The 19,939-nt window shown below is 41.2% G+C and overlaps 1 protein-coding gene across 4 annotated transcripts; it reads left to right on the top strand.

Annotated features, from left to right (window-relative positions):
* Window positions 1–5,064: 5,064 nt before the first annotated feature.
* Window positions 5,065–19,895, top strand: UBXN4 (UBX domain protein 4). Of its 4 annotated transcripts, none has more exons than XM_030487903.1 (13): window positions 5,065–5,403; window positions 10,560–10,662; window positions 11,535–11,563; window positions 12,411–12,529; window positions 13,110–13,278; window positions 13,505–13,607; window positions 15,118–15,172; window positions 15,327–15,491; window positions 16,242–16,369; window positions 17,386–17,488; window positions 17,826–17,957; window positions 18,296–18,504; window positions 19,269–19,895. In XM_030487903.1, the coding sequence occupies exons 1-13, from the start codon at window positions 5,322–5,324 to the stop codon at window positions 19,405–19,407; spliced, it is 1,536 nt and encodes a 511-aa protein (XP_030343763.1). In that variant the 5' UTR covers window positions 5,065–5,321; the 3' UTR covers window positions 19,408–19,895. The 4 variants fall into 4 exon arrangements, with proteins under 4 accessions (XP_030343763.1, XP_030343767.1, XP_030343766.1 ...); XM_030487906.2 differs by having other exon boundaries at window positions 5,216–5,403; window positions 10,560–10,609; XM_030487904.1 differs by lacking the exon at window positions 5,065–5,403 and adding an exon at window positions 5,683–6,546.
* Window positions 19,896–19,939: the final 44 nt, after the last annotated feature.

Below are 19,939 nucleotides of genomic sequence, written 5' to 3'. Positions count from 1 at the left end.
GTTACTGCAGGCAGGTCACCCTTTCTGAGTACATTTTCCTTCACGTTAAATGGCAGCAGCGATGCTTTTTTTCAATCTGGACATGCCGATACGAACCCCAACTGACGGGACTTTGGAAGCGTCAAAGGCTTCTGATGTCTACGGAGGGCACAGAATCCAAAGATTTCTGCTTTACGATCTTGTTCATTCCCGATTTTGTGCTATTTCACGCTGTCTTTAGTAAGCGAATGTGGTGTAAGCTCATCTAACGAAGGCCGTTCGTACCATCCTGGCTTTTACACTTCTGCCCCTTCTGGTTCCTTAAAACATGCAAGCCTTAGGGACTGTACAAAAACCCTGGAACAAGATTTATTCCATAGACTTGGATCATGTTCTAGAAGGCAAATAAATGCACTTCATGGCATGAAATAGACATATGTAAAATTAGTATAAGTGTTCTCAATCGATCTTTAGTACTTTAGTGGTTGAACATGAAAGCCATTTTTGAAGGAAATAGTGGCAAAAGGAATTAAGTGGGAACTTAAATTACAGTAATCTGATACATTTAATTTGGTTGGGAACATATCTAACCTGTAAAGTTGAAGAAAAAGCACTGGAGGAATAACCAGAAAAGCTGAACAAATTACCTACTCCACTGAAGGCTGCTATTTCTTAATTTTTAATTAATACGGTTATATTACTGTGTAAAATGCATCCCTGCACTGTGAACATTCAATGCTATTTGTGATACTACAGTGAAAATGATAATTCAAAATTAAGAAATTTAAGCTTCATACTCTGGAAACACTCAAAACCACATGGACCTGAGGTGAGATTCAGGTAGATCAGAGGCACACCTGAGAATCTATTCACAGCCTCCACATGGCTGCCAAACTATGTCATGTTTCAGTAGGGCTGGATGAAGTGAAACCTTGGTAATGGGCATCTTGCATCTTACCTGAGACATCTCCCTGAGCGGATTTAACCTGTTGTAATCCGGAATACTTTTCTATCACTCACACACACTTAGAAGATGATATAAAAAGAAAAGTAGCGGAACACTTACGAAGAAATACATTAGCCCTGCGGTGTACTGAAGACTAGTGTTTGGGTGTTTCGATCTGCAACCCTGCTGGCCCTCTGCAGAACACACGTTATGATTCGGGATCCAGGTGGAACAGGACAGCCCTACATAGATGTGAGTGCAGTTTTGTCAAAGCAGAAGAAATGTTTAGCTTAATGAATCAAGTAAGATTCTTCAATATGCAACTTGCCTTTCACAGTAAGACCTTTTGTCTCTTGGGTTACTCAAGCAGCTCCATACCCATTTCCTATCTAGTAAAGCAAGCCATTTCCTTCTCAAGGGGGAATAAATAGTTATATTATCATGCTATGACACTCATTTGTGCCTTACAACTTCACAGTTGACTTGTTCTGAATTGATCTTGTACTAAGTTGTTTGGATGTCTGAAAGGGAATCATAATTAAAATAGCAATTAACTTCTTTTATAAATACCTATTTTAGCTCCATGATATTTTTTCCCTAGAAAATTGGTGCAGGCTGTAATTTCCTGTATTTAGCCCTGAGGCAAAGAATGTTGGAGAAAACTGATCAAGCCACTTTTAAGTTACAGGTTATAAAAAAATTATCCTAGCTGGAATTTTTACTAATTTCCAGCTGAGAAAGGACTTACTTAAAATCCCTTCAATGTTTCTACAGCTCAGTCTTCACAAAGGTTGATGTGCTGCCTCCGTTTGATGTCCAGCTCCTATTCACATTTAAAACGTTTTGGGTTTGGGTATTTTCGGCTAGTAATGTCAGCAAGTATAAACATAAAGTGCACAATGTCAATGTGACTTCATTGTGGAAGCCTTGGGTGTAGACCAGAACCCTTAAAAGGCCCTAATTTCCAGAACATTCTGAAAATTAAGTCCCTTTAAGTTCTCTTATTCTGGAACCTGAGACCAAAGTCACTATTCACATCTGGAAACGTCAGATGCAAGATCCAGTGTAAATTAAGTTGCTTCTTGGCCGACTTGAAAATGTAGGCAATTACATTCTTACCACAACGCGTATGAGCCTCCTCTTAGTTAAATGTCTGCCTTGTGTGCTGAGGCTCACAGGGCGGGAGTTTGGACCCGACTGTTTGCCAGCCCCTTAATAACAAGGAGGTTTTATCCTGCTTGTAACTCCTTGATGTTTTGCGATGTTTGCCGTTTGTCAAAATTTGTCACATTGAAAGTGGATCTTGCTGAAGAGATGATTAACCATTAAAATTTGGTCCAGGGCACTTTTGTGTTTGTGGCTTTTTCATTTTTCAGTCTCGCAGGTAAAGCACATGAGCCTGGTCGTTCTATGGGATGCATGCAACTGTAATGAACTCTCTCTGCATTTCTGAAGAGAAACTTGAATGTCAGATGATAAGACTAGTGCTGTAACCCAAAGAGCTATAGAGGAAAATCTGTATCTTGCTGACAGCTGTATGCTTTTAAAACTGGTATAAATTATAAAAATAAACTGTGCTGCTATGGATAATGCTTAACAGTGAGGTTTATTCTTAACTCAGTTCCCATGCCCTAGTTAACTGAGAATCTAAATTAGACTAAGGATTGAAGATAATACACCGTGCTGACAGTAGTGAGATTTTTCAGACACAGCTGCAACAGAGGTGGAAGGCATGCTAGAAGCTGGCTGCAATATGGACTGCTTCAACCCAAATGATCAGTTACATTTGATTTTCCAAAATTACTTGACAGCTAACTAGACCGACCAACCAACCAACGAGAAAGCAGCAATGTTGCACATCATATGTAAATTACGGAGGGCCTCAGTTTGAACTGGCATTCTAACTCTAATATCCTAACTTTTGCCCTAGTTGTAGGGTTAATTAGGGAGATTGGTACACAGCACAGCCTTGCCCTTCTTATGATTTCCAAATTGGTTCTTCTAAGAAACAGCATTATTAAGCGTGCTATGATAGTCTGTCACATTGATTTATACATACTAGAAGATACACTAGAGCTCATCTCTATGCTTACTCAGATCAGTTGCCTTTTTGCTTGGCTTGAACTGGTACTTTGTTAATGAACTATTGATTAGTGTGAAGCAACAGTGCAATTTAAAAAAAGTAATTCACTAATAAAAGTATTTTCCCTTTTAACCCAAATAGATCTGTGCTGTTTCGGTAGGAAAAAAATCATCTCTTGAAATGTCAGTGAGTGTCTTGTACCATTTCCCACACTGATTGCTGAACACCCACCCAACTTGGTGTCTGTCCTGCCTCACAGATGTTCCCTACGTATAAAGCAATGGACTTGGCAGCACACCAAGGAACTGAATTCCAGGTAATCCTTCAGCTGTCAGATTATTTGTTCTTATTTCTCATAAAACTTTGCACTTCCTTGTCACCCCTCCCTTCTTCCTAGGCCTATAAATTGAAGACCTCTCCAGTTTTCCAGAGACACCTGCACTAAGGGCTCTCAGGTTATTTATAACAGCAGCCACTGAGTGACCCTACCATTAGAGAATTATACTTTAAAAACTGCAATTATTTGAGCTGTAATATAAATAGTTCCTGATTATGTCAAAGATTATACACCCTCACGGAAGTTACTCACCCAGTCACTAGTAAGCCCTTCTCTTATGTTCAAACAAAAATTCTTCCTGGCTTTAAGTCAGGTGTAGAAATTTTTGAAAACTGTCCTTGCAGAATGATTTCCAAAACATACAGTGGCCAGCACTTAAGGCACCCTTCTCATGCTCCTCAGCTTCCAACTTTGGGTTTCAGATGAGATGCAATAAAGGCAAACTGCCGCTGTTGGAAATACCATAAGAACTGGTGCAACACATCCAAATTCTTCATAAAGGTTAAGATACTAACGCACATTATAACCTAACCTGTTACCCTACGTGCACGTGCATGAGAGACATTTTTTGTTCATCTACAAAAAATTTATGGTTTAATTTCATAACATCCAACCTTTTGCACTGTTCTTAAATCCGTTTTGTACCATGAAGAAAATATAAAAATAATACCATCTCGGCAGAAAAGCTGTAGTCTTCCGATGGTTACTTCTTGAAGAAACATGCAGAAGTGTGGTATGTGTATGCAAGGCTTACCCAGTGAGCAGGGTTACTGTGACACGTTTTCCATATGCTGCGTCTTGAGGGGTAAAATAATTTCTGTATATTGTTAACACTGATTTGTGTCTCTCCTATAGCTTTGTAGGGTTTTCAGTTGTCATCATCCAGTGACCTTGTTCTAATTAAACTCCAGGTTACACAAAATACAACAGTGAAAAGCTTTCCAGGTCAAGACTGAGTATTTTTTGGCCTTCAGATGTTTGACAGTATTTACCTCAATAGTCCCCCAGAATAGAGAGTCACAGACCTAACTGTGTTTCAGAAAAAGCTCCAGTGCAGCATTCTTCCCAAAATGTTATCATCAGAGCACATGAAAGAAATCCTCCTGTCCTCATTTCTGTGAAATGTACTTATTCTCCAGACCCTTCACCAGCTTCGTTGCCCTTTTCTGGACCCGCTCCAGCATCTCAATGTCTCTCTTTTAGTGAGGGGCCCAGACCTGAACACAGGATTTGAGTTGTGGCCTCACCAGTGCCCAGTGCCGGGGGATGATTGCTGCCCTGGCCCTGCTGCCACACTATCACTGATACAGGCCAGGATGCTGCTGGCTTTCTTGGCTGCCTGGGCGCAAGCTGGGTCATGATTCTAAAGAGGCTGTCTGCCTTTGCAGGCTCTGTCCCTGCTAAGGTTGTGCTGTGAATGCTGCACTGTCGACATCACGGTCCCTCACACAGCCTGACTCACCAGGGAGCATGGAGGGTGTCCTGGCCTCACCTCCTCCCTCTCATGGAAGGTCTGTGCACACCACACTCTACTTTTTTACGTATTTATCATGGACCGCTGCCAAACAGTTACCTTCCCCATCATTTTTCCTCGCTGTCACACTGTTGACCTTCCCAGGGTGGGTACTGAGGCCAGGTTAACTGCGGCTACCCTGCCCTCGCAGGCCCTGGCAGACGCCTTTCTCCCTGCCGCCGCCCCGAGCCCGCCTCCGCCATTTTGCGAAGGGGCACAGCTCAGGGGCGGCAGCGCCGCCGCCCTGCGGACGCGCGATGCGCCGACGCGCCAAAATGGCGCCCGGCCGGGGCGCATCTGCCGCACCCAGAGCGTGCTGGAGGGCGGGCGCGAGCCGCGCGCAGGCGCCAATCTGACGGGGACGCCGGGCCGCGGCCCGCAGCGCACGCGCGCGGCCAGCCGTTGGCGGTGGGGCTGCGCGTGCGCCTGGCGGCGAGCAGCGGCGCCCGGGGCCGGCGGCACCATGATGTGGTTCGGAGGGTCCATCCCGGCCGCCATCGCCGCCGCCAAGCAGCGGAGCTCGGTTTTCGTCGTGTTCGTGTCAGGTACGGCCCGGCCGCGGCGGGGGATGCTGGTGGGCGCCGGGTCCTGCACGCTTCCGCATTGACACGGTCGGGTCCGGAGGGGATCGGGAGCAGCCGCCGCTCAGGTCGGCCTCTGTCCTGCGGAGCCGTCCCTGCGGCCGGCCGGGGCGGCCCCGGGCTGCGGCGGCGCCCGAGTCGAGTGCTGCTCCGTCCCGCCCGCTGCCCCCTGCCGCGGCCCGCAGCTTTCCCCGCGGGGTGGGCCCTGTCAGCCCGCCGCGGCCCCGTCAGCCGGCGCTGCTCGCCCCCGGGCGGAGCTTGCGGGAGGCCCCGCAGCGCCTTCGCCAGCTGTTGCTTCCCCGCCTCCCGCCGAGCCGTGATTTCTGCTGTGTCAGGTCCAGTCCTGCTGCCCGGCCCGGCGGTGCGGGGCCCGCCGTGGCGGTGCCCCAGCTCCTTCCCTAGCCCTGCCGTTGTGGCATATTGTGGCTTCACGCACCGCTCTAGGGCAGTGGAATTTGTTGCTCCCGTGTTTCGCTTTTCCCGTCGTTATACCCTTGCATAAGCCTGCATTCAGGTCTTACTGCTGGAACTTACTCAGCTGTTTGTGCACAGTGTCCTTGTTCTTTTGGCTTACCAATAGCGCGTGTTTTGTAAATGAATGGTATTTGAAAACTATAGAAACTCACATTGTGTATGTTGCCTTTCTGTCTGGAAAAAATGAGGATAGGGAAGGGGGGACATTAGATGGGCTTTTTAACTTTCGTCTTGTGTTTCTATGTACCTGTGTATGTTGTTCTTGAGTTCTTACTATTGCCTTAAGTGCTCGTGGCTTGAAGTTTTTCAGATGCCTCATGAAAAAAACCCTACACTAAACGTGTGGCTGGTGTTTTTCCCTGAGGAATTATTGGACCGTGGGATTCACTTGGCTTCAAAGAAAAGTTCACTTCCAAACTCCCAAACAAAGGGATGTGAACAGGAAAGTAAAGTGCAGTTAAATCCCTTTGTTGACACAACTCTCCTTATACTTGGAGAACCGTATTTTTTGCTGGATAGTAAACACTGGAAATCAAGATCATCTCAGCCCACAACATGCTGATGGTGTACAGGATGGAGTGGTGTGTGCAGGCTTTAAGACAGCTCTTTAAAGCCCATGAATCATGATGGCAGGTGGGTGCTGTGGTGTGAAAGCCTTTTACCATTGGATTTTTTAATTTTACTTTTCTTTTTAATAAACACGCGTTAGTGTGTTTATCTGTAGTGTCTACCTGATAGCTCTCTGCCTTCATAGTCTATGATAAAATGATTGTAGCATGTTGTATAAATTAAATGGAAAGCCATGTGGTAACCAAGAAACTTCCTGGGGACCCATGCTGGAGCAGTCTGTTCCTGAAGGACTGCACCCTGTGGAAGGGACCCGCACTGGAGCAGTTCATTAAGAACTGCAGCCTGTGAGAAGGACTCACATTGGAGGAGTCCATGGAGGACTATCTCCTGTGGGAGGGACCCCACGCTGGAGCAGGGGAAGAGCGTGAGGAGTACCCCCCTGAGGAGGAAGGAGCAGCAGAGAATTTGTGGTGAACTGACCACAACCCCCATTCCCTGTCTCCCTGCGCCACTGAGAGGGGAGGAGGTAGAGAATCTGGGAGTGAAGTTGAGCCCAGGAAGAAGGGGTTTAAGATTTGGTTTTTATTTCTCATTATCCTGCTCTGATTTGGTTGTTAGTAAATTAAATAATTTCCCTAAGCCTAGTTTGTTTTCCTTGTGATGGTTACTAGTGAGTGATCTCTCCTTGTCCTTATCTCAATCCGCAGTGTTTTGTTATATCTTCTCTCCCCTGTCCAGCTGAGGAGAGCAGTGGTAGAGCAGCTTTGGTGAGCACCGGGAATCCAGCCAGAGTCAACCCACCACAAGGGTTTTTTTAGTAGTAACTCAATACCTATGAGTATTTTGAACTTGATACATATGTTTCAGGGATTGAGAATTACACTTCATAACTTATTTCCAATATCTTTTATTAAACTAGTACTGTACACAGATCCGGTCTTTTCTCTTAGATGTTGACTAGGTGGATGTAGGAATACATAGATATATAGAGCAGAGATAAATTTATGGTTGCAGGAGTGTAACCTAGTTTTGATGATGTAGTATGCTGTAAGGATTTGTTTTGTTTGATCTTATGAGCTCTGGAAAAGGGAGAGTGTTACTTTGGGTGGCCATATCTCCAAAATGAAAGATTTGGAAAGTTCTGCCAAGTTCTAGTCCACCCTAGGAACAGTGGGGTCAGGGCAGCTGAGCTGTGATGGAGTTGGTCACCAAGCAGTTCTGGTATGCCTGCTGGGAAAGGGAATTGGGAAGCCCAAGAACACACTTTCTCGCCATGTGTGGAAGCAGGTGTGTCTGAAGGATGTCGAGTGCTGAAAGAAGAGTCTATTTTTATGCCAGCAGTGATGGGGTTTGTTGTTTGGGTAGATCCATGTTTAAAAATGCACAGCTGGTGGTGAGGGTAACTTTCAGTCCCTGCACTACACGCTTGTCCACAGACATTGGAGACAAGCATTTGAAGGCAGCTTTCTGAGCAGGAAAACATGCTTTTGGAAGTGCTCAGTGTTTCTGTTTTGTTTTGTACACTTTGTCCAGTAATGTGTATGGGGACGATAAATGAATAAAAAAAAAAAATCACAGAAAATGTAAATGAACTGTAATTTGAGGGTGGCCACAGTGGAGGATAGCTATTAGATCAGCCTTGACAGATTATTGAATAATGTTTGGTTTCTACTACCATCTGCCTGTCCCTCTTCACTGCACTTGTCTAAACAAACATTAGGAAATTAAAATCTGGGTAATTTTTCTGATCCTAGAATATTTTCCAGTCAAGCAAGGACTAATGTGGCTATTTATCTTAACAATAAGGTGGTGTTTGTGACTACAATTGCGTGTTGTTCAACCAGGTTTTTTCTTTAACATTTTTGTTTGCAGCTATAATCCTAACATTTTTGTAGTTCTGTTTTTAAAACCTTCACAGCATACTCTGGTGATGCAGTTGTGTAAGTGTATTAAAGATCCTGCTGAATTCATGGGATATGTAAATTTACCTAACCAAATTTAAGAGATAAGCAAGTATGACTGCGAATTGTGTACAGGTCTGTCCGCTAAAGCAGTGCTTTTGTTTGAGAAACATAAGAAACCGAGAATCTTGGGAACTAGAATTCTGAGGCAGTTGCGATCACTCAGTGTTTAGCAGAATTATGAATTATGTCAGGTTCTGTTCACCTTGACCTCTTGACTTTCCTGCTGCTTTTCCTGTGACCTGGCAGTGGTCATTTCAGGATACAATTACTACTACAAAACTGTAACAGATGAACCTTAACCCACAAATGAGAAAGGGTTATCAAACCAAAAAGGTGTATGAGAATAAGCAAGTATTCTGTGGGCAGTCACAATATTAAACTGCTTCATGGCACAGACCTTTATAAAATGTGAGTTGTCAGCATTTTCATTCATGGGTCACATCTCTCTGACTGTACTGTGAACAGTCTCTGAACTGTTCGTGTTTTCCAACATTCTTCTACTGCAGTTGTTTGTATGGAGAAGTTAGTGTTCGCCAGGTATTTAGATATTTTTAGTAGCCTAATCGGATGAGCACATGTCCTCTTGAAAATGTGTGTAGTGAAGCAGCTGTCTGTGAGCATGGAAATGGCGGAGGAGGCCCAACCACGCATGGCAGAACAGCTGCATCCCTTGGCCACAGTTGGAAGCATTGCACTTGAAGGTGGAGCAAAGGTTCCTACATAAAATATCCTAAATATTTACTTATTAGAATAGTAGTAGTAGAGATCAGTACTTTCTTACTTGCTCCAGTACTTCCAGGGAAAATCAACACATATGGTAGTAAAGCGCTTTTCCAAAATTGGTATATTTCTGATACACGTCTCTCTGAGAAGCATTGTGGCCAGTTGTGGCCTTAAGGCAGCAGTGCTTCACCAGAGGACTCCATGTGTGACTCCTGATCTATAACAAGAGAAAAATCCTGTGCAAAATGGCAACTGTGATAAAACAAACAAATGGTTTGTTGTTGTTATTGAATAATGGACTACTGTACTTCTATACTTGTGACTCACATTCTTCAAGAGTACAGTTCATTCCAAGCTGCTAGGAATTAATACAGATTGAAGATAAACTAGGGGTTGCGGGCCAGTTTACTGTCGAAAGATGGTTAATCATCAGAATATTCACTAACCCACATCCTAACTAAACTGGTGCTTTGGAAGATAAACATATGATTGATGTGTTTCATCTGATTGAAATAACACGTCTGAATCTGTGGCCTCAGAGCACCTTTCCAGCTTTTCTTTCTTGAGTACCTCTTCTTCTTCTGTGATTCTTGATCCTCTGTGCTCCTCACTCCTTTTCCTACCCACCTACTGCTGCCGTTCATGTTAGGAACTGGAATACAAAGCCAAGTTAGAAATAATCCGGCAAATAAATGGGTTTGGTTTGTGATTGGTTTGTTTGGTTTTGTTGTTTGTTTTTTTTTTTTTTTAACACCATCAAACTGTAAAACCTTGTGCTGAATTATGTATTTACAAGGAAAAAGAAATATAGTTTTACCTATTAGCAGCTGTAATTAAATTTATAATGAGAGGTAAGCAGTGGATAGTTTTAGCATGTTAGCAGGGCAAGCTTAGTTCCGGGGAGAAGCAATGGTTTCCTCTGCCGTGGGATCTCCTTGCATATAATGAGAGTAATCTGAAGCACAACACTAAAGCATAAGCATACTCCCTACAACATGAAAGTGAGGTCCTTTGGTAGTTGTGCAGTGAGATGATGCAGTCAAGCCAATCTTTGGACTTGCCATCACCTCCAGTTCCTCTGTTGCTGTTCTATCTGTGTGGTCCGGTTGCTTCTGCTCCCTTGGACCAGCTTACCATGTAGTTGAATTACTGCAAAAGCTCCATGCTTGCTGGCTTGGAAGGATTTTTGGTATTTTAGGGTTTGGGCCTGCTAGTGAGGTGAATCAGCTGGAGTGAATTGGCTCCAGGTTATATAAAAAACCCCACCCAACTGATTTGAAAATAATTGTCTTTCCGAGGTGATTTCAAGCAATTCAAGCAAAGCTAAAATCAGACCAAAACCAGTAATTTCTGGTGGGCTTAGCTTCACATGTGTGCTGTATCTTCCAGGTGAGGATGAACAATCTACTGAGATGGCTGCAAGGTGGGAAGATGAGAAGGTGACTGAAGCTGCCTCAGATGGTTTTGTTGCTATTAAAATTGACACCAAAAGGTTTGATCCTATCCTAATTCTGTCTCTTGCACAGTCTTTCATTGATGATGATGGGAATAAGAGGCTTTTGAAGTCCTCAGCCTGATCTGGAGGTAGTCTAAATAAAAGATTCCAGAACATAAGTGAATTCAGTACTCCTGGAGCCACAAGAACCTGAGAAAATTCCAAATTTCAAAACTTACTGTTGTGTTCTGCAGAATATTCATTGTGTATGTCAGACTGTATTTCAGTACCAGTAAAAGAATGCTTGAGGTTGTCCTTTTGCAACAGGAAGAGACACAAAAGTTATGTAAAAAAGCTAGAATCAAAATGTTAGTACTCTTGAGGCAGTTCCTGGTTTGCCAAGTTACATAATGGGTTTTAAAACTCTCATGAATTCAGAAAGAGAAAAATCTGTAAAGCCCAAGAGAAAATGTGTTTGTTTCTCTTGTAACACATAGAATAGAGAAGCATTGAAGTTCCTAGGTAAATTACTGAGCTATTTTTGTTACATTTAAGCGTTCCAGTCCATGTGCAGAAAATGCATTGACATTTCTGAAAATGGTATTACTTTGAAATGCTCTACAGACATTTTATTAGACTTACTATATTACTTGCACTCCACAGACCAGATATTTTTTCCTGAGTTGCTTCTTAGCACTGTTTCCCTAAATCTTATGTAGTCAACTGTGATAACCAGGGATTGTCACCATGTGAACACTTATGCAAAATGTTAATGAGAAGATGCAATGCAAATTTGGTTTTAGTGTTCTCTCAAGTACTTAAATAGTTTTGTGTGTGGTAGTAGGACAGTTATTTTTATGATGAAAGACTTAATCTGAAGTTGTTGCGAAGTGATTGCTCCTCATAAATGAATCTTTTCTTTTAAACAGTGAAGCATGCCTGCAGTTTTCTCAAATTTGTATCCTTTGAGATCAGTTTAGATGCTACATTATGATTACAGATAATTGCTCTTTACAAGTTAATACCGTTCTTGAGACAAGTATTTACAAGCAATGACATTAAAACCGCTTCTTACAGCACAAAAAAATGCAATAAACAGTGTAGTTAAAAGATACCATCTATGCATTCAGCTTCCTGTCAGTTCTTAGAGAAAGCGAACAAGTTGGGAGGGGGTTTAATGTTAATCCTATGTAATTCTCCAAATAGAAGATTATTCAAAGCTTTATGTAAACAAGTTAACCCTTTGGTATTACTAATCAGCATTAGAAAACAAGCAATGTATAAATTATTAGCTGGAGTTCAGAATTAAAGAGGAGGAAGAACAGGTAGTGGACTGAGTTCTATCAGGTACAGAGGTATGAAGTTAGGTGAATGCCTGCCTTAAGTAGGTTGCTGCATATAGCTCAGGAATCCTGTATGATGCTGAGAAAGGGAATTTAGTATCTTAACTGGATTTTCTTAATTTAATGATGTAAAGAATTCATTACTGTCTACATAAGATGTCTCATACTAAGACAAAATCTTCCAAGTTGCAACATAAGCAGTTGTAGGATATATGTGTGTTGGAGAAAAATATTTTGGCTTAAACCATTACAAAGAAAAGAAGAAATACCAATCAGTTTATGTAATGTTTTCCAGTGTTTTTGTTAGTGTCCTTTTTTCTTCCTCCCTTGGTACTGACTACTGGTGACCAGGTGGAGATAAAATATTGGGCTAGAAGCTTCTGTAGGAAGGACTCTTGCTTTTTCTTTTAAAGTCACTTTATAAAGTTTGGTCGTTTGTTGCCCTTAACTGTTGCTGTGCAGATCCTGTAGTGTGTGTTCCATCCAGTTTTTTTATAGGAGACAATGGAATCCCTTTGGAAGTAATTGCTGGCAGCATTTCTGTTGAAGAGCTCGTTACAAGAATCCATAAAGTTAAACAGGTAACACTTGCTAACAGACTGGATCGTTCAGACCAAGTTGGGTGTGCTCACATGCTCCAGATAGAAGATGTCGCTGGCCCTTCACATGTGCTTTGGGGAAGTACAGATTGCTGGTTCTATGTCCTTCCAACAGCAAAACCTGCACACTTAAATTCAGTACACAAATTGAAGAGGTTTGAAAGCACCACGTGGAAGTGCTATGTTGTTTTGTTTCACAGATTGTTTTAGATCATCTGTGTAACACCTACGGCATTGAAGAAATATGTCAGGAACTCTAAACTGGAATGACATACTGATTACTCTTTCAGTTCATACTTGGTTTTGTAATACTGTTTTGTAATGAGGATTTATAAAATTATGCTATGTAACATTATGTAAATGTAGATCATTTTATCAATTTGATTTCAAGTGTAAGACTAAAATTAGGAAAAAATATTAAATGCATGCTTGCATCATACTCTATGTGATAATTTTAGTTTTAAATAGGACCGATTCTCTAAAAATAGTTAAGTCTTGGCCTTTGAATCGGTGGAAAACATTCAAAGTTTCATAATGTTGGGTTTTTCCCCCAATTTCTTAGATGCACACAGTAAAAGGGCAGCTTTTGGAAAATGGAAGTCAGTCGTCTGCTCCCTGTCCCTCCTCTCAATCTGATGGTGCTCCAGAAAACACACAATCCAGAGCAGCAGAGCCTTGTGACTCCCCTGAGTCTGCTACATCTGAGACAATGAGACCTCCTGCTAGTAATGGTTAGTATTTTTACCCAAATGCTAGCTAATTTGCGTTTGAAATAGTTTTCCTAAGTTGTTTTATGATAGTATATGAAGGGAATATATTGAGTGGAATTGGGAAGTCTAAAGAGCAGAACCTCCTATCTCCTTGAGATATCCAAGTTGCTTAATAGTTTGTGTTAAGAAGTAGACCTTCTTTTTATTTTTTCCTCTTGCGCATTACTTTCTTGGAAATCACTTGAAGATGGAGCAAATTCAGATCAAGCAAGCCAGGAAGCAAGTAATTCTTCAGATGAGCAAGTGAGTGATGCTCAGCCTGTGAATGATCTTGCGCTCAAAGTGGAAAGGTAAGTCTTCTTTTGCAGACTTCCTAATGTATTGTATTTGGATTTTAGGTGCTTATTCTGTTATAATCCAACAAACATTTATGTGGCCCTATTTTTCTTTAGACGTCTGTGACAATACTAGGGTTGATACAAAACCATCTTTTAAATTACTGTCATTTTTCACATACTCTGAAATAAAGAGGTAATGTGGAAAACTATACATGTTCACCTTCAAAGTAACTTCAATACAGGCAATATGCTTGCTGCAGATATTTGAATGACTGAGAACATTGAACTGAAAGCACTCAAAACAGGCGTAATGAAGTGCTAACCTACGTTTTGTACAGAGTTGTACAGATACCTTATTTCTTTCGTCTTGCCTAATTTCGTGACTGCTTGTAGTCTGGAATATTGAAAAAGCCAGATGAATCCTATTCTGAGACTTTTTGATCAGTGAACAGTAATGAGGTCAGATGAGCAATGCTAGTTCTAGTATTTTAAAGTATAGTGACCAGAAACATCCAGTTTGATACATGGTTCGTTTGTTAAATTGATGGGTTTTGAATAGACTTTTTAAGACCTTGTGTATAAACTTGTTTTTCAGCATCTGTAAGACTGACACTATTTGTAATATCCTATCTAAACCCAGTAGCATATACTTAGTAAATTGGTTTAGCAGTATAAATAATCTTTATTTTAAAACTTTTTCATGCTTATTGTCTAAATGAAAACTGAAATTAAGTGTAGATTTTACTTACAGCTGATAAGAAAATGGAGTCTTTTAATATAAATACCTAAGTTCCCTTCTAAAATCTGCATTAATCTTAAATTATGCCATATTCGCATGTATCTACAGCATTTCTTTTAGGGGAAAAAAGAGGCAAAGCTCCCTGGTAATTCCCATGTTCTTTTTAAAAAAGCACAACAAAATTTCTCTGATTATCTGACTTCTCATGTTGTTTGGTCATCCCTGCCCTTTCCCCAGGCTTAAAATATGTTGTAAATTGCTATAGTTTAAGTTAATCCTTATTCTAAGGGGCCTTTCTGGATAGATGAGACAGATGCATGTGCAACTATGTCAACAGTATATATTACTTCCATTTTAGGAAGCGATGTGCAGAAGAAACCAGATGGCTTAAATAGCTAAGAAGAGATAAAGATTTAGTGTTTCTGTTACCACAGATCATGAGTAGTACTTGCTTATTGTGTGTCTTACAAGTTGGTTCAACAGTAAGAATATGTAAGATTCTTCCTTTATGGAGTGGAAAAGGACAGAAGGAATACATTAGACCTTATTAAGAGTTGGAAACTAGGTGGTGGTCTGGTGATGATCACCACCTCATCTTTTTATGGATGGTACACTGGCATGTGAACGAATCGTTACTGTTACACTAGATATTAGCACCACATTACAGTCCATGTTCGTTTTCATGTTTTCTGTTGTTCTGTGTTTGCAAATGCTTTACTAACATTTTAAAATGTTAATAAGATACTGCAATTTTAAGAATTTTCACTTAATTCTTAAATCTAGAATAACAAAAAAGCTTGAAGAAAGACGAGAAGAGAAAAGGAAAGAAGAAGAACAGGTAAAACAAAAGTGTAAAGCCACTTGCTATTTTTTTTATACCCTTATTTGAATAAATGCTTAATTCCTTTTTAAACAAATGTAGTTCAGTCTCATCTTACTCTCGTCTGAGCCAATTTTGTGGTCCAGTTCTTATGTCTCTGTTGTTTATTCAGAAAGAAATTAAGAAAGAAATTGAACGGAGAAAAACTGGGAAAGAAATGTTGGAGTACAAAAGGCGGCAGGAAGAAGAATTGACAAAACGTATGTTAGAGGAAAGGAACAGAGAAAAGGCAGAAGACAAGGCTGCGAGAGAGCGTATAAGACAACAGATTGCAATGGTAAATTTTTCATTCTGGAGGATAGCTTGTTACTGGGCCACCAGTGTACTAAACCGATAAATTTTCTCATTTGATGAAAATTTGTCCATTTTTCTATTTGGAGTCCTGTGGCTTTGTATTGTAACCATTTATGTGTTTGAGACTTATGTAGCATTTCCCATGGATAAAATGAAACTTCTGCTTTCATACTCATCCATCTGAACGAACATACCAACTTTTCTGTCATGTTGCTTGGGAATTATCATTTAAACATAAAAACAATTGCAGTTTAAGCATGGTTCTAGAACAGAAGCACAGAGAATATTTAATGGTGGAACATGCAGAAGAACACTCATCTCAAAATGGTGGGGAGGATTATTTTCTAAGTTTGTATATATGTGTGTATGTATATATGGATGTAAACAGTTAAATCCCCCCTCCTTATGGGGTTTTGGCCTAGAACACTTAGAATTGTAATTATGTAACTTGTTGTAAGACTTTTCCCTTTCTCTTCACTGTCTGTTGAACTTGCATGGGAAGATAATCCAGTAATGGAAAGTGACTCACTGAAAAGCGTGTCATCTGGGCTAACTGCACAAGATTGTGAAGTTTGGCAGTGGATGATTCTTTGCAGCACTACTGTCTTTTCTCCATATGGCCTGCTTATGTCTGTGTAGTTGGGTGCTGAGTACAGTTCATAGCTCTCTGTTTTAATGATTTTAAACAACAATTTCTGGTAAAAGTTAAGGTTTCTGTTTGGTCCTTTCACAGGATCGTGCTGAGAGAGCAGCTCGCTTTGCAAAATCAAAGGAAGAAGCAGAAGCTGCAAAAGCTGCAGCTCTTCAGGCTAGGCAGGCTGAAATAGAGGCCAGAAAAGAAGCATCTCAAAAGGAGCGAAGGTGAGTTGCTGTAGAGGCTGAAGTGTATGTTTTGGGGGAAAGAAGTAAAGAAACTTAAACTTTTAAGAGATTTCATATATATTCTAATCTCTTATGGATGCCATGTTGAACTGTTTAACTAGTGACATAAAAAGTTGACTTTCTTTTATAATATTTATTTGTAGCTGTTTACTTGAATATTCTGTTCTCTGATAACTTTCATCCTTCACCCCTAATTATGAAACACTAACCAGTTTCCTTGTGTGTTATTTTAGTTAGGTAAGAGCTTTTTCTATCTGATCTTTGATGTAAATACCAGGTATAATGGGGCTTGGTGGGAAGCAAGGTACAGTGGGAATGTGGTAGATGATGACTAGACAGAATGATGAGACAATGTCAGAACTGCACTGGGGTGCATGGTGCCAACCATGGCTGTGTGCGCAATTGGCTTGGATTCACAGCTCTTTGTGTCGGAGCTGTCTCCTGCTTTACTCAACACTACTGATTTAAGAAATATTCTAACCTATTAGAAGAGGCCTTATGTGGAGTTGTGGAGCCACTATGAGTCTAGTACTGCCCAGAACAGGGAGCAAGCATGGGTTTCGTTGAAACCCAAACAGTGATGCTGGGCCATAGCTAGTTGAGTATAGAATTACTTACAAAGCCAGCCTAAACATCTGTGCCCTCATAGTACAACCTCTTGGGAAAAAAGGATCAAAAGTAATAGAGACTACACAAACAAAAGATGGCTTATATTTTGTTAACTTACTCATTTACAGTAATCAAACAAGATTACTGTAAATAATCTTGTTTGAGTGGTGATGAGCCTTGGACTCTGATTAAGAACCAGAGGAGATGAATTGTGAGATACAGGCAGGCGGTTATCAACTGTGGATCCAAACTTAAAATCCATCTGCACTGCCATAAGCAGGATGGCCGTCCCTCTCTTCCACACTTCTGTACTACCAAGCTAAAGCCCCAGGAGCATTTGTCTGTAATTGTTCATTTGCTGACTGTCTCCGATATGTGTCCTGCAGTGCAATAGCCAGGATTCAGTTCCGCCTTCCGGATGGATCTTCCTTTACTAACCAGTTCCCATCTGAAGCACGGCTAGAAGAAGCAAGGCAGTTTGCTGCACAGGTAAGTTGGTGTTTTGTTTTCTCAGCTACGTGCTGGTTACAGCTTGGTGTGGCATCAGCTAGCTGTTGATCATGGTGGAATTGTCGTCTACTGCTTCCCTTTTTTATTTATTTGAAGGGGGGTTTGGTAGCAGTCTTCTCTAGTGCCACCAGCTGCCTTTGTATCACCGCAGCATATTGTCAGTAAGGTAGCAGGATATGGAAAATCCTTCATTGCTCTATATGAAGATGATTGATAGTTTGGTATACAACTCTTGGCAAGCTAACTCAACTGGCAGATCTGTAATTGTTTGAAAGTGAACTGTTACAAATAAAAAGGTTTCTTTGTATTTTCACAGACGGTTGGTAATGCTTATGGCAGTTTTTCACTGGCAACGATGTTTCCCAGAAGGGAGTTTACCAAAGAAGATTATGGAAAGACGTTACTGGAACTAGAGTTAGCACCCAGTGCTTCAGTTGTGTTGCTGCCGGTAGGTGTTGGGCTTTGGTTGGTTTGATTCTCATTTTCTTACAAGCAGCAGTACTGTAGCTGTATATTTGCTTATGGTCGGCCATGATAATATCTGGCTTGAATTTTGGTGTTTTCTGTGTCCAAGACAGATTGCAAAATTACTTTTAATTTTTGTCAGAACTAAATTGGAGGAGGACTTTTTCTGAAGCAGATAAGCAGTGGCATAGATATTTGTCTAATGTGTAACCAGAGTTCTCTTGTGTCTGCTGAGCTGCTTCTAAGTTATGGATGAAATACTCTGTCTACAAGAACACGATTTTAATATCTGACAAGCTTGCTTTATGTGTTGGTGACCAGGCGGGAAGACCTGCTACTTCTGTGGTTCAGGCATCAGGCGGTGATCTCTGGAAGTTCTTGGGCACAATACTTTATCCCCTCTTAGCGGTTTGGAGATTTATTAGCAACTTCCTGTTTACAAGTCCACCCCCTTCACAGTCTGCTGTGAGGTCAGCTCATCAGCCAGACCATCCCAATCCTTCAGCATCCAGCAGCATTGAGCAAAGCAGGTAATCAAAACTGTCAAAGGTGGCTATTTCTCAAACTGCTCGCTGGAATTGTTCTCATACTGCAGTGGGGAACTAAACTGTATCTGTCTCACTAAACTGTATGTGTCTCTTAACCGCTGCCCTCTCCGTATAGTTTCTGGTCACCACCCTTCCACCTGCTTAAAAGGGATAACCTGGTGTCTGGTAAACTGCATGGCAGCTCTGGCCAGGGTTTCTTGGCTTTTACGTGTGTGATTAAGCAAGCTCCTTATTGTTTGCTTCGATTTCCAATTACAGAGTAGAAAAGGCATTGCCTTGCATTCATTTATGAATAGGGAATTCAGCTGCAATGACAAATGTGGGCTTCGCTTCAGCTGATAGTGTTTGGAAGATAAAAACTTTGACATTGGATGTTGAATTGTTATGGTATGGTTGTACAAGAAACTCAAGCAACTGAAGGCTGATTTTGACAGTTCCGGTTTGGTATTGCCTAGACAGTGAGCCCTCCCCTGTACCAGGAGAGCTGCTGGGCTGTTTCACATGAAGCAGCCACCTATCACTTCAGTGACAAGTACCATCCAGGAGAAGGGAGATTCTGTCAGTTTGTCTGACTGCTAAATGACATATTTTCATCTGAGCATTGCTTCCCAAGGAACCAAAGGGCTGAAGAAAACCATTACTTGGGATGAGGGAAGGAAGGGTGCGTGATTTGTGTACTGCATTCACTTCTCTTGTGTAATTGCTACCAGTGAAACTGTCAAACCTCACTGTGATTTGTACCCTAGGCAAGCAGTCAGGAAACAAGTATTGGAAAAGCGGGGGGAAGACTTCAAAAAAGAAGGAAAAATATATAGACTGAGGACTCAAGACGATGGAGAAGATGAAAACAATACTTGGAATGGAAATTCTACACAACAAATGTAGTTTTGAGCAATTGCGGTAATCACTGTCTGGTTTGGGGTTTTTTTCCCTCTCTCCCCTTATTTGATCTAAGTCAACTAAAGCTTCGGGTCAAGTGGGGCTAATTTTACCCTGACTGAGTTACTTCATTCTTATTCCTGCAGTGGAGTATGGAATAAAGTCACCTAAGTCAGAAAAATTGAGTGGGTGTAGGTGAGAAGCAAGGACTTGAAAAGAATGAAAATCTCCATCAGCTTTCATAATCATTATCTTACTGCCATAGAAAGGCACTTTTTAATCTATAAATACTCTGCTACATAAATTTAAGGGCCAGATATTAATGTAAAGGTCATGGTAGGCAATGACTGATTAAAATGAGGGTTTCAGAAGCACTATAGGTAGTAAATCAGATAACTAATTTATGTATAACTTTTTTCTTGCTTCTGCAACTGCAAGCAAAACCTTGTAGTTTTTAATTCCCAAGCACTCAATAAACTATTTTCCAGAAAACATAACTGTCTTCCCTTGCGAAGTTCCTCAGAAGTACTTGTGTCAC

The sequence above is a fragment of the Strigops habroptila genome, chromosome 5 (genome assembly GCF_004027225.2).
Source record: "Strigops habroptila isolate Jane chromosome 5, bStrHab1.2.pri, whole genome shotgun sequence".
NCBI lineage: Eukaryota > Metazoa > Chordata > Aves > Psittaciformes > Psittacidae > Strigops > Strigops habroptila.
This window is presented reverse-complemented; position numbering and strand designations above follow the sequence as displayed.